The 13189-nt window shown below is 38.4% G+C and overlaps 1 protein-coding gene across 2 annotated transcripts; it reads left to right on the top strand.

Annotated features, from left to right (window-relative positions):
- Positions 1–875: 875 nt before the first annotated feature.
- Positions 876–9968, top strand: LOC131512505 (cytochrome c oxidase copper chaperone). Of its 2 annotated transcripts, none has more exons than XM_058731313.1 (3): positions 876–1079; positions 3282–3370; positions 6137–6159. In XM_058731313.1, the coding sequence occupies exons 1-2, from the start codon at positions 973–975 to the stop codon at positions 3364–3366; spliced, it is 192 nt and encodes a 63-aa protein (XP_058587296.1). In that variant the 5' UTR covers positions 876–972; the 3' UTR covers positions 3367–3370; positions 6137–6159. The 2 variants fall into 2 exon arrangements, with proteins under 2 accessions (XP_058587296.1, XP_058587295.1); XM_058731312.1 differs by lacking the exon at positions 6137–6159 and adding an exon at positions 8622–9968 and having other exon boundaries at positions 878–1079.
- The last annotated feature ends 3221 nt before the right edge of the window (positions 9969–13189 follow it).

A 13189-nucleotide genomic window follows, 5' to 3' on the forward strand; every position in this document is an offset into this window, starting at 1 on the left:
CTTGATTTTAGCTCAGGTCATGATATCAGGAGTTGGTGGAAAGAGGCCTGCCTCCAGCTCTGTACTGAAATCGCAGAGCCTGCTTGGAATTCTCTCTGACCTCTCTCTCTGCCCCTCCTCCCACTTGTGCTCTCAAAATAAATAAATAAATTTTAAAAAATAATAAGGTAAAAAAGAAATAAGTTCATTCCTTTTTCCCAACAATTTTCTGCATGAAAGAAATCCCCACAATTGCAAATAGTAGGTGCCAGTTTACTTATATACCTAATTGAACTCAAGAAATGCCAAGGAAAAGTCATTTTTCAATTTTATTAACTGGTATAGTTGCCCTATGATTAACAATTCATACTGAAATCAAATCAGTTAGAAAGGGAGCTATAAAATAGTGTATTGGGTATGGTATGAGTATTAGAATTTTCCCCTCACATTTGTGGATTGGATTGTTCAAAGCTCTTTGCTGATCATGTTTAACTAAACCAGAAGAAAAGAGATGGAGGTGGGGGCGGGGAGGGAGGAGAAGGCAAATAATAACTCGAGCATGAAATATGTGGAACTAATCTGTTACTCAAGGGAAACTGGCTTTCACTCGTGTTTCTTTTGTTTAGGGTGGACAAGTCATCTCACCTTCTTGGGCTTCAGTTTTCCATTGGTAGATTGAGAGGTTAAGAGATATGAGTTACCATCTCACTACTTTCCCCTTTTTCCAGTCTTCCCCAAGTTGATTGACAAATTCTTTGCCCTTTCATCCCGCCCCTGCGCCTGCGCGAAAGAAGCGCCCTTCATTTAGCCTCTCTGCGCACGCGCCGTTTTAAATCTTTTTTCTCCCCCTCCTAATTCCCCCTTCGTCTGAGAGAGGCAGGACTTCCTGTCCCTTGTAGAGCCACTGCCGGAAGTGACTGAAGGCAAATCGGCGTTCGCCGAGCCTGGGAGAGTTTAGGGTGGCTGTGCTAGTTGCTGCTGTAGGCTTGCAAGATGCCAGGTCTGGCGGCCGCAAGCCCTGCCCCGGCTGAGTCACAGGAGAAGAAGCCGCTGAAGCCCTGCTGCGCCTGTCCGGAGACCAAGAAGGCGCGCGATGCTTGGTCAGTGCGCAAATGGGGAGGGAGCGGCGGGCAGGCCCCATGCGCTGCCTTCCGGTACCTCCGTGCCCTCCCCGGCCTTGGGCTTTCACTGGTCCGAGCTTTGCCGTGCTGCAGTTTTGAGAGTTAGAGGACCCAGTACTCGTGTCTGTTGACTGAGCCCGTAGCCCAGCCCCGAAAGATGGATGAAAGGTTAGGAGAGAGGTCAGATTGAACCGGGCTCGCTTCGCACACTCACTCATAGGGTTTTTGAGCATCTGTTTCTGTGTCAAGCACTGCCTTAGGTCTACTAAAGACGTAAAGATGCTACTTGATTTAAAGAAGCTTATAGGTAGTGGAGATACTAATGATTGCTATTACCACGTGGTATGTATGGGCTGTGATGGAAGATTTGGCAAGACAAAAGAGTAAAATTTTCTGGTAAAATTTTGGCATAGTGGGACCCGGTACATTTCTTAAAGTACTGAAAAGTTTCCCTTACCTCCCCCCTATCCCCCCACTCCCGGGTAGGTGAATTAAAAATCAGACAGTCTGACATAGGTGACAGTATTCAGGCTAGCACATCTGAATTCCTGTCAACCCACAAAAGGTTTTGTTTGTTCTCATTCTATACAACCTCTGTTGTGGAACAAATCTCATTAGGGGGAATGCTCAGAAAATGTGAATTGTAAACCTCTCCCTCTTTTTTGCCCTCACATAAAATAATCACAAGTGGCATAATGGAGTTAAGAGTTATAGGAAAGCAGTGCTTTTTATTAATACTCAGTACTTTTCAAATAATACTGTGAAGGGAGAATTGAAAGACTACAATCTGATACTGAAATTGCTTTCATAGTTAACAGTAAGTGCTTATTGAATCTAAAGCTAGTAATGTGTCATGACTAAGAACTTGGAATCCAGAGTCAAGGTTTGAATCTGGTCCACCAACTTTGCGACTTTGAGTAAATTATTTAACACACCTGCCTCCTATGTCTGTAAAATGGGCCTAATAAAAGTGTGTCTGCCTCTAGGATTCCTGTAAGGTTTAATGATACAGGTCTTACACAGTATTCAAAAAGTGATCAGGGAATACTAGCTGTTATCTTCACCAAACATTCATTCATTTGTAATGAATGAGCTATTCATTGCGCAATTGAAGGATGTATAGGATTTGGATCTCTAAAGAAGGAGAACCTATCCTTCAAATTGCTTTTGCATTAATTGTCTATGCCAAAATATCAATAGTCAGGAGTCAGTTTTTTCTTGTAATTAAATTTGGCTTAACTTGATCTTTGCTAAAATTACATTTTCAGGCCCTAGAAATAAAAAGCTGTGTGATCCTAGATTTTACTTAGTGTAAAAAGTTCTTTGATCATTGTGAGGGAGGCTCATCAGGCTGCTTGCTGTTGCCTGCCAGATCTTGCCGTTTATGTTGTTGGGTGTATTATGATTAGAAGGAGATTCATTTAGGTCTATTTGAATGTAGAGCAGAATAAAAGATTTAATTCCTCTGTGACAGGCAAAAAATTCAGTTCCTCTCTCTGTCCTTCATTTAGCTTAAGTATTGTATTCAGGGGCGCCTGAGTGGCTCGGTTGATTAAGCTTTGCCGTGATCTGAGGTTGTTGGGTTTGCCCCGCTTGGAGCTCTGTGCTACCAGCTCAGAGCCTGGAGCCTGCTTCCAATTCTGTCTGCCTCCCTCTCTGCTCCTCCCCCGTTCATGCTCTGTCTCTCAAAAATGAATAAACATTAAAAAAATTTTTTTTTAATTTTTTTTTTTAACGTTTATTTATTTTTGAGACAGAGAGACAGAGCATGAACGGCGGAGGGCCAGGGAGAGGGAGACACAGAATCTGAAACAGGCTCCAGGCTCTGAGCTGTCAGCACAGAGCCCGATGCAGGGCTCGAACTCACGGACCGCGAGATCATGACCTGAGCCGAAGTCGGCCGCTTAACCGACTGAGCCACCCAGTCCCTAAAATTTTTTAGGTGCCCCTAAAAAATTTTTTTTAACATAAGTATTGTATTCAGATGATCGATTTCATTAGAGAACTGTATTGTTCCTTTGATATGAACTAGAGGCAATATTTGATATGCATAATTATTTCTTTAACCCCAACTACATTCCATCAGATCCATGTTCTGCCTCATTCCCCATCACTGTCATGCATATTTACTATTGTACTAATGCCTACTTTGTTAGATAACAAGTACATTTTGTTTTATAGCATCATTGAGAAAGGAGAAGAGCACTGTGGACACCTAATTGAGGCCCACAAGGAATGCATGAGAGCCCTAGGATTTAAGATATGAAATGGTGAGCATGATACTTTCTGATTGGGAAGATAATACATAGGGTTATTGCTTCAAATTTGTGCTTTATAGATTTAGCAGTCACCAGAGAACATTCTATTCAAAAGGTAATTCACCTGGATGCTTAAGTATACTTAAAAAATAATTTTCAGTTTCTAATGTAGGGAGTAAATGATGCTAATAAGGTGAGAATCATTCAGTGGATTTAAGGAGGGGAGAATGTATCTTTCAAAAAGGGGCTTGATAAAAGCCTTTAGAGTTATGTTAGAGTCAGAAGGAATAATGGTTTTGGAAGTTCAAAATATTCAGTTGTCTGACTTAAAGGAACTAAAAGGAAAATATTCTTTATTCCTTGTTTCTGATGTGGGTCTTTTAAATAGGGAGTAGGCAGTACATGGAAGCATTGCTTTCTGCAAAAGAAAAATAGAATTATTGCTATTTCTTTTGTACCATGCTTCTAATAATACTAAAACCTCAGACCATTTTTTAAAAGAACTTTGAATCCAAATTTTAATGCTGAAAGGGACTTTAAGTTATGTGTATACAGCAATACCATAGATAAATGATCTTTTGTTTGGAACTCTTTCTTCAGATAGCAACTTAACCCATTCCTAGGTCTCTGTCCCATAGTCTCCTTATTAGAGATGCTTTCACTCAACACTCCCATCTGAAATAGCGTCCCTTCCCCATCACTCTGCCAGCACTATCCAGTAGAACTTGCTGTGATAATGAAAATATTCTGTACCTTCAGTCTCCACTCTGGTAGCCACTAGCCCTGTGTGGCTACTGAGCCCTTAAAATGTGGTAGTAAAACTGAAGAACTGAATTTTTAGTTTTATTTAATTTTAATTTTAATAGCCACATAGGGCTAGTGGCTACTCTTAACATCACTGCCTGCATATTAGGTATGTATTTATTATCTGCATTGTTTTACTGCAACTACAGTGTAAGCTCTGAGAAGAATTTTCTGCTTGGGGTGCCTGGGTGGCTCCGTCAGTTGAGCATCTGACTCTTGACTTTGGCTTAGGTCATGATCTCACAGTTTATGAGATGGAGCCCTGAGTCATGCTCTATGGGGAACAACTCAGAACATGTTTGGGATTCTCTCTCTCCCTCTCTCTGCCCTTCCTCTGCTTGCTCATTCTCTTTCTGTCTCTCTCAAAATAAATCAATAAACATTTTGTAAAACATGGGTACTAAGGAGGGCATTTGTTGTCATGAGCACTGGGTATTGTATGTATCTGATGAAGCTCTGAATTCTACTCCTGAAACCAGTATTGCACTGTATGTTAACTAAAATTTAAATTAAAAAATAAATAAATAAAAAATTTCAGAACATACTGGTTTTCTAATAGAAAAAAAAAAAAAGAATTTTCTGCTTTACTCACTGTCATATTCCCAGGACCTATAATTTTGCCTGTCACATAGTAGGTGCTCAACAGAGGAATATTAATTAAATGAATAAATAAATGAGGAACTAAGGCCTATAGATATGGAATGACTTCCAAGGTAAGTTGCAGGATCAGATCTGCAACCTCTTGTCTCCAGGCAGATTCCCTCTGCTTTTTGCCCATCCCTTCCACTGCCCAACATCCATATCACACTGCCAGTTTTAACTTAATAATAGCTGAGAGATAATGTCAAAGTCACATACTAATATAACAGTAATAGCCTGGTTTCTTTCTCTTTCACCTCTCTACTGCCTCTTTAGAATTTCATACATAGCTAGTCTTACTCATTGAGCTGTAAAAAAAAGGACAGATAAGGAACCTGTTCCAAGCTGATAAGTATCACTATGTAGTAGAAAATAGTCTAGGCTGAAAGTCCTGAGGCTTAATTTTGATTGTCAAGCTTAGCATGTATTTTGCTTCAGCTACATTTAACATTCATCAATACATTAAACCTCTGTGGATTTCACTTTTTTAATTTATAAGAAGACCCATAACGTATTTTGTGATTTTTATATTTAGTATGGTATATCTACTCTGTGTGTACATGACATACTTAAGTGGCTTTTAGATTACATGGTTATTTAAAGAAATTCCATAGTGAATCATTTTGTAAAATAAGTAAGTTTGGGTGTGTGGGGGGGGGGGGTAGGGGTGTTCTTTAAAAGTATAATTATACCTATTAATTATTTTTAAAGACCTGGAATGTCAACATTTGTACACGGTTTCCTTGTTTATATTCTTACTCTTTTCCTAGGCAGTGGTATAAAGTGTTGGTGCTAATACCAAGCCTGTCTTGATAAAAAGGGTGATTTTTAAAAATGCTAATTTTAGGAGCATCAGAAGCATCTCTTGGACTTCATGTCTACCACAAAAGTGCTACAACTGTTGTCATAATTAGCACAAATTCACAAGGACTAGAAAATATCATAGTTTTCTTTATATTATTGGGACAAAGTTAGAGGGATACCTGTGTACTTCATTTGTGTGTAAAAGAAAATGCAAGAGCTTTGGACTTAGAAAACCTGATGTTTAACTGATTGTGTGGTCTTGGGCAAGTCCTTAACATTCTGAACCTTAGTTTACTTCAAAGAGTCATTGTGATGATTAAATGACAGGTGTACAAATAGGATTTGTAAACTATCAAATAGGAGCCAGAATGGAATAGCCCATATGTTGGGAGTTGTGGATAGCAGACATCCAATTGAGGTCTGTTGGTTATATGACCTGATTATGTGTTTTTGAATCCCAATTATGGCAAGAACAATCTGAATCCATGTAGGGCATCTCTTAGAATTCAGATGTCATGTTTTCATTTTCAGCATACTACTGCTTTTGGAAGAGGAACAGGTGTTTGGATCTGCATTGGTCCCAGGTATCCTATTTCCCCAACCCCCATTGGGAAATGGACAAAAAGTGAAGTCAAAAAAAGACTTGCCCAAGTTAAGAATGGGTAGCTGGTGGAATTAAAACTAGAGTCTAGGTCTTTTATGTTCTCCAAAGCATGGATGCTTTACACTTCATTCCTTGCACTTAATGAGGTCTGGTTACCAGCCTACTCATTTTTAGGACTGCACATAGTCTTGATCTTCAGTCCTAAAACTTTATTATGAATGCAAATTAGAAAGACCTGTTGCTGAAATGTGTAGGTGTATATAACTCAATAACCAGGTCATTGGCTGTAAAATCCAACACTACTGTCTACATTGTTATAAGATAAACCAAACTAAATTGATATCTCTTAGACTATTAGACCACATTTTTCTGATGATAGCTTCAAAGGAAAAATATTTTTGCAAACCTAGATCTTCCCAATAATGATCATGAAAGTTCCTTACTTCAAAAACCTTTGTAGATTTTAATGTTATATCCTAAATAAGACAGGTCTTAATTGTACCTTGAATTTAGTAGATTGGGAGTTAATATAAATGTGGGCTACATTCAGCCAGAGGTGCACTTTGTAATCACCTGAGGACTGTTTTCCAAAATTCACAAGCCCTGGGCCCTGATCTCCTGTTGACTCAAACTCCTAGATAATTTTCAGGTGGACCCTTCTTAAGGAACCATTGGCTTAAGCTGAAGAAGTAGCAGGGATATTGCTAAGTATAAACTATCTAAAGATTTAATAGTAGCAAAGGCAGTGACTTGAAAACTGCTCTTAAGGAAAAATAAGTGGGTGATGGTGGTGATTCTAAACACTTTCTTTTATCTTAGGACTATTTCTTTTACTGAAAGAAAAACTAGAGGAACCTAGAACCTACTTAGAAATGTTAAAGAGGAACATTAACAGCTAGTGTCTGTTTTTCTGCCTTTAGGAGTCAGAAGGAACCTTGAGAACCCAGTTTGGGTGCTAAAATCATTGAAAGAAATGAAAGGACTAGCACCAGGCAGTGGGGATACTCAGTATTTACTATTTAACAGAACTTAATAGTTGGTTAAAGTATGCTTAAAATATGCTGATTTCATATACACACATACAACTGATTATGAAAATATGGTTCCAACAAAATCCAGCAAAAGTGTCCTTCCTTGCTATTTAAACATTTATTTATTCAATAGATATTTATTGTTTAATACCTAGAAAATGCCAGCATGAGAAAGGTTTCTTCTGTCAAGGACTTTACACCCAGATATATAACCAAGAGGTTGACATCCAGAAGCTTTCAGGAGTAGCCCCTCCTGAGATATAGTTAGTGGCAAAAGAGGTAAAAGTGCTGTGGACTGCTGTCTCTTACAATGTTGAGTGGCTTCATTTTTGGTTATCTTTCCTGCTCAATCCCTTCCTTAAGTGTATTCTTCCTTTTAGCCTTTTAGAAAACAGGTAAGATGTTTGTGTTGTTGATCAGGCTTATCTTTTCTAAACCACATGCTGGGAATAATAATAGCTAGATGAAGGAAGCACTTTCATTGGACTTGAAGAATTGGCTAGCCCAAATTACTTTTTGAAGCATTGTTCTCTCTGCCTTCTGGGATAGGGACTGGGGGTGAGGGTGGGTGAGAACTGTTTGGAGAGAAGCATGGTAGTGATTGACTTAGACCAGCAACCCTATCCTCTCCTACTCTCCCTTTCTGATTTCTAAGTGGATTCAAAACATTACCCTTATTTTGCCCTGGGGATAAAGTGAGTAACTTTCCACAGGAAGCACCTTGTATACAGAACTGACCTTTTGCCATCCACTTCGTGGATCTTTGCCAAACATACTTGAATCAGCAACAAAGGGTTTGCAAAGTCTCTTCTCTTGAATATCTGTAAAAATACACTGCTCTGGACTTTTTGGGACGATATTTTTGAGTAAATAAATAAATATGTATAGTTTTTACTTTAACAGACTTCTAAAGATGAAAAAATGGATTGAACAGTTTCAGTGAGGCTTTTTAGGCAAAACTAGAATTTATTTTTTTTTTTTTAATTTTTTTTCAACGTTTTTTATTTATTTTTGGGACAGAGAGAGACAGAGCATGAACGGGGGAGGGGCAGAGAGAGAGGGAGACACAGAATCGGAAACAGGCTCCAGGCTCCGAGCCATCAGCCCAGAGCCTGACGCGGGGCGGGGCTCGAACTCACGGACCGCGAGATCGTGACCTGGCTGAAGTCGGACGCCCAACCGACTGCGCCACCCAGGCGCCCCGAGGCAAAACTAGAATTTAAGACTGTGCCTTTTATTTCATGACTGGTTTAGAATTATTGTGGCAATTGGTTAATATACTTGGCTGAGGCATTCATTTCTACTGGTCTTAATTCCCTAATTCCATAGGTCTGCCATGATGTTTAAAATCTAATTTTCTAATATAATTTTTTTTTTGTAGGTGGTTTACTCTGTGAATGAATAATTCCTGAAGAATGAAGAAGATTCAATAATTTTGGGAATTTGTGGAACTTTGATAAATGGAAAAAGTATTTATAACTTATTTTTAGAAAAAGGAAATTATCTCTGGTCAGAAATCTTCAAGTGTGTCTCTTTTTGTGTTCCTCACGTCCTCACATGGCATTTATTTTTCTTAAAGGATATAGTATAAAAAAACATCCTGTAATATTAATTTCTTATGTTCTTGTGTCATTCTGGGAACTCTAGATTTTCGTTGTAACGAGAAAGCAGATCCTGATCTCATTCAGTGAAACCTCCAAAATGAGGTGCATAGAAGTAAGGAAATAACCCTTTACCAATTCAGAATGAGTACGGTACCCATATCATCTCATTCAACATTTTATTTTTTATTTTTAACTTACTTAAAGGCAAGAACCGGACAAGCCTTCAATCTTAATATTTTAGATCATTACTATTATTCTTTACTAGTCTGTCTTTTGGGAAAGTTATTCGCTTAGATTTTGGACCACATTAGGGTTCCTTGGCTCAGAAGATCTCAACTGTTTGGCATAATTAATCTGTAGATGTCTAGTTACATTTTAAGATAGACTAGGGGATCATAGTTTAATGCCTACTGGCCAGACAGTTGTCTCTTATTGATTAGAAGCTCGCCCAGGTCAGAGGCTTGACTAGAACAAATAAGTCATCAGTGAAATTAGCTCAGTGCTCTGCTATAATAATGCCTGGGATAGAACATGGAGTTTGGTTTGCTTGCTATAGCAACCCTGTGGTTCTAGAAGCTGCTTATGGGCTAATGAAGAAATTGGCCATATTCTGCCTATTAGTAAGTTGAGTTTCATATTTCAACAACAAAAGATACTAAAGAACATAAGAGAATGTGTAGTGTTCGTATGTCATTCTATGATGGGAAAATTGCCTCTTTTATAAAGGAGCTGAATTAAGGTATTCTTTAGGATTCCTTCTAGTTAATTAAGCATGGCTTTGAAGTATGACAGACTTAGGTTCAACAACTGGCTGTGTCATCTCAAGCAGGTCACAACCTCCTTGGATCTGTTTCTCTCATCTGAAAGAAAAAAAGGGGCATCTGGGTGGCTCAGTCAGTTAAGCATCTTCTTGGTTTCAGCTCAGGTCACGATCTCATGGTTTGTGAGATTGAGCCTTGCGTCAGCCTCTGCACTGACATCGCAGAGCCTGCTTGGGATTCCCTCTCTCCTCTCTCTCTGCCCCTCCCCCACTCATGTGCTCTTGCTCTCAAAATAAATAAACTTAAAAAAGTGTAGTAATGTGCAAGATTGTGAGCACTAATTAAAATGGTGTATATAAAGCATTTGGCACAGTAGCATTTAGTGTTATTAACATTCTCTAATTTTTTGATTCTCATGTTTTCACCTGAATATTTGGATATAATACTTTTAGTAAGTACTTCATAGCTTTCAGAGCATTCTGCTAGGTGAAAAATAGAATCTTGGACTCCTAAGATAAAAATCAGCTTCCATCCAACACCAGTCCTTGGCAGATGGCCATCCAGATTCTGCTTGAATATGTCAACTACAAAAAGGGAGAAAATACAAACTTACCATCCAGTGTTAATTACGCTCTTCCAGGCTTTTCCTAGGCATGTACACATTTTTTAAAATAAAAAATTAGGTCATTTTTCTATGCTACTTACTTTTAATAAAATCATAATATTAGTTTCTTTTTCTCCTTGATAATTTTACCAGCCTGTAATATAGTCCTAAAATATGATTTGTATTGGCTATGTACGAATCCATTCTGAGTTTAGAATAATTTAATCAATTCCCTATTGTTCGTGCATTCATTTATTAAACAAATGTTTTGTAGAATGCTTGCTAAATGTCCAATAGCATTCACGAAATTGAGCATCAGTGTTGAATAGGACCTAAACCTGATGCCTAAATTATTTGTTTTGTTTGTTTTTTCTTTTGTATTTTGTTTCATTGGTTGGTTTTATGGAAACATGTAAGGAAGAAAAGAAGAAATCACCTGAAATCCCACTAGTCTACAATAGGACTGTTTTTTAGTGACCTTGCCTTTCATCTCTTTCTACATGTATATACTTTACTTTTTTTTTTTTTTTTGGCTGCTCCATAATATCATGCATTGGAAGTTTCCATAGGGAATCCTTTACAAATCCTTAAGTAATCACTTAGCTAAGGATAGACCAGAGGCTACACGTGTTTTCGTTTTGGATGAGTACTGCCTGCCCGATCTCTAGAAAGGTTATACCCATTTGCACCTTTGTATCTGAGGGTGCCCATTTCCCTAAGTTCTTAGCAAGGCTAATTTTTTCAGCTTTTGCCAGTTTGATATGCTCACATGATATGTAAAGGAACTAAAGCACTTCTTGACATCTGCCACAGTTAGAAATACATCTCACAAGACCCTCTGCCCATCCTTCCCTAATGCTTAAGCCTTCCCAAAGATTATGCACACCATTTTGGTACTAATAAAAGTAAGAGATGTTACCACAGTGATTTGAAAAATGAAGCACTTCACTTCCTAGTAGGTGACCACAACATTCTGACATACATCTTTGCTAAGCCCCTGCTATTCACAGTAATTCCCAAACTCTTAATACAGACAGTCACACCATTCTTTCTAATCATTTTTTTCCTAACCTTAACATTTGACTGGAAGGTTGATGAGAATAGGACTATGACCCTAAGCAGGGCTTACCTTAGGATAACTATACCTTTCGTTGGTGTGGTGTAAGGCTGTTGGAAAAACCATAATCCCAATTTTACAAGTGAGTGAGGTACTCAGTTTAAGGAAATTGCTGTGGTCAAACAGCTGGTGACCTGGGATGTGAATCTTGGTGAGTAGAGGTCAAGCCCAATGTTCTCTCCTGTACCAACTAATATAAACCTATTCATAGTTATGAATTCATTTATTCATTCAGTACATATTTAGTGAAATTGTATTATATATAGGGAACTGCCCTAGATATTGAATACTCATGTGTGAATCAGACATACATCTTGTCCTCAAGGAGATGAGAGGCTATTTGACTCAACATTTATTGAGGACATAATAATATGCTAACTATGTGCTAAATAATGAACAAAGGTTAGTAAGACATGGTCCCCACTGTCAAAGAGTTATAATCTAGTAGATACATGTATATAAACTACAAATATATAAAGTTAAATACTCAGTACTATGATGACTATTCCAAGAAGCTTTCCTAAAAAGAGTGCGTGTGTGACTACCCAGGGTTTCTTTAGGTATCAAAAACTAGCTAGCTGGTAGTTCCATCTGTGTGTATCATGGTGATTTTGAAATCAAGTAATAGAAAATCCTCATCAAGGGAAACTCATATGACTAGAAGTCCAGAGTTAGGGCAAGCTCTAGATGAAACAATATCATAGGTTCAGTGATACCATCCAAGACTCAAGTATTTTCATCTCAGAGCTTCCAGGACTGATGAAATCATGTGCTTTCTTATTCAAGTCCAGCAGAAGAAAGAAGCCATTCCCAAGGCATGATTTTTTTTTTTTAAAGTCTGAGCCAAATTAGGTGGTGTGCATTTTTATAGACTAATAATAGTTACCAACAGGATGCCTTATGCTGATCGACTTAAACAGGATCCCTGCCCCACTCCCGCCCATGGATTCATATATAATAATTAGCACAAAACTGGAATTCTGTAACAAGAAGGAAGTGATAAGTGGATTTTGAGTAGGCTACCAATTTTCCACTAAACCATCTTGTTCACTTAACCGAGTCATTCTGAATGGTCAAATTGAGTTTGAAGGAGCATTTCCTCTCATAGTTTACTCAAACTTTTGAGAGAAAAGTATCAGTAGAACACAATAAGTTGTGTAATGTTCAGTTTTCATAGAATAAAACAATCAGCAGATGTTCAGAGAACTTTCCTGAGGAGTAGTCCTTATGGAGATCTTAAGGGAGATCTGAATGTAAAAGCATTCAACTGCAGGTACCAGAACACCTAACTAAGTGCTTAACCAGTAAGTGCAGTTTACTTCCTGTCATGAAGTCTGGAGGTTGAAAGTTCCAGATTTGAGATAGTGGCTCAGTCACACTTTTGAGAACTGGTTTATTCTATCTTTTAGCTCTTTATCCTCATCCTTAAGTATATCATATCTCATGGCTATCATATCTCATGGTAGCTCCAAGCATTACATCACTGCACAAGTATATTCAAGCCAGGATAAAAGGTAGCAGGACTTCTTAGTGTCTGTCAGGAAGTATACTTTTTCCCCAGAAGCTCCTACATGCTCTTCCTTTTATATCCCATTTGTCACATGCCTACACGTAAACCAGTTGCCATCAAGGGGAATGGGATATCGTCCTTGGCTTTGACCAGTCTTATTTCAAACCCTGGCAAGTGGGGGAGAAGCCCACCTTTCTTTAACATATTGCCCAAGCAAGATCACAGTTCCATAAACTAAGGAAAAATGGGGAATGGCTATCGGATAGACAATCGGTGGTGTCTGCCCAAGGTCACGTTGGCAGTGTGTGTCTAAAGCCTACATCATGCCTGTGTTCTGTTTTAATATATATTAG

This window comes from Neofelis nebulosa, chromosome 5, assembly GCF_028018385.1.
Source record: "Neofelis nebulosa isolate mNeoNeb1 chromosome 5, mNeoNeb1.pri, whole genome shotgun sequence".
NCBI lineage: Eukaryota > Metazoa > Chordata > Mammalia > Carnivora > Felidae > Neofelis > Neofelis nebulosa.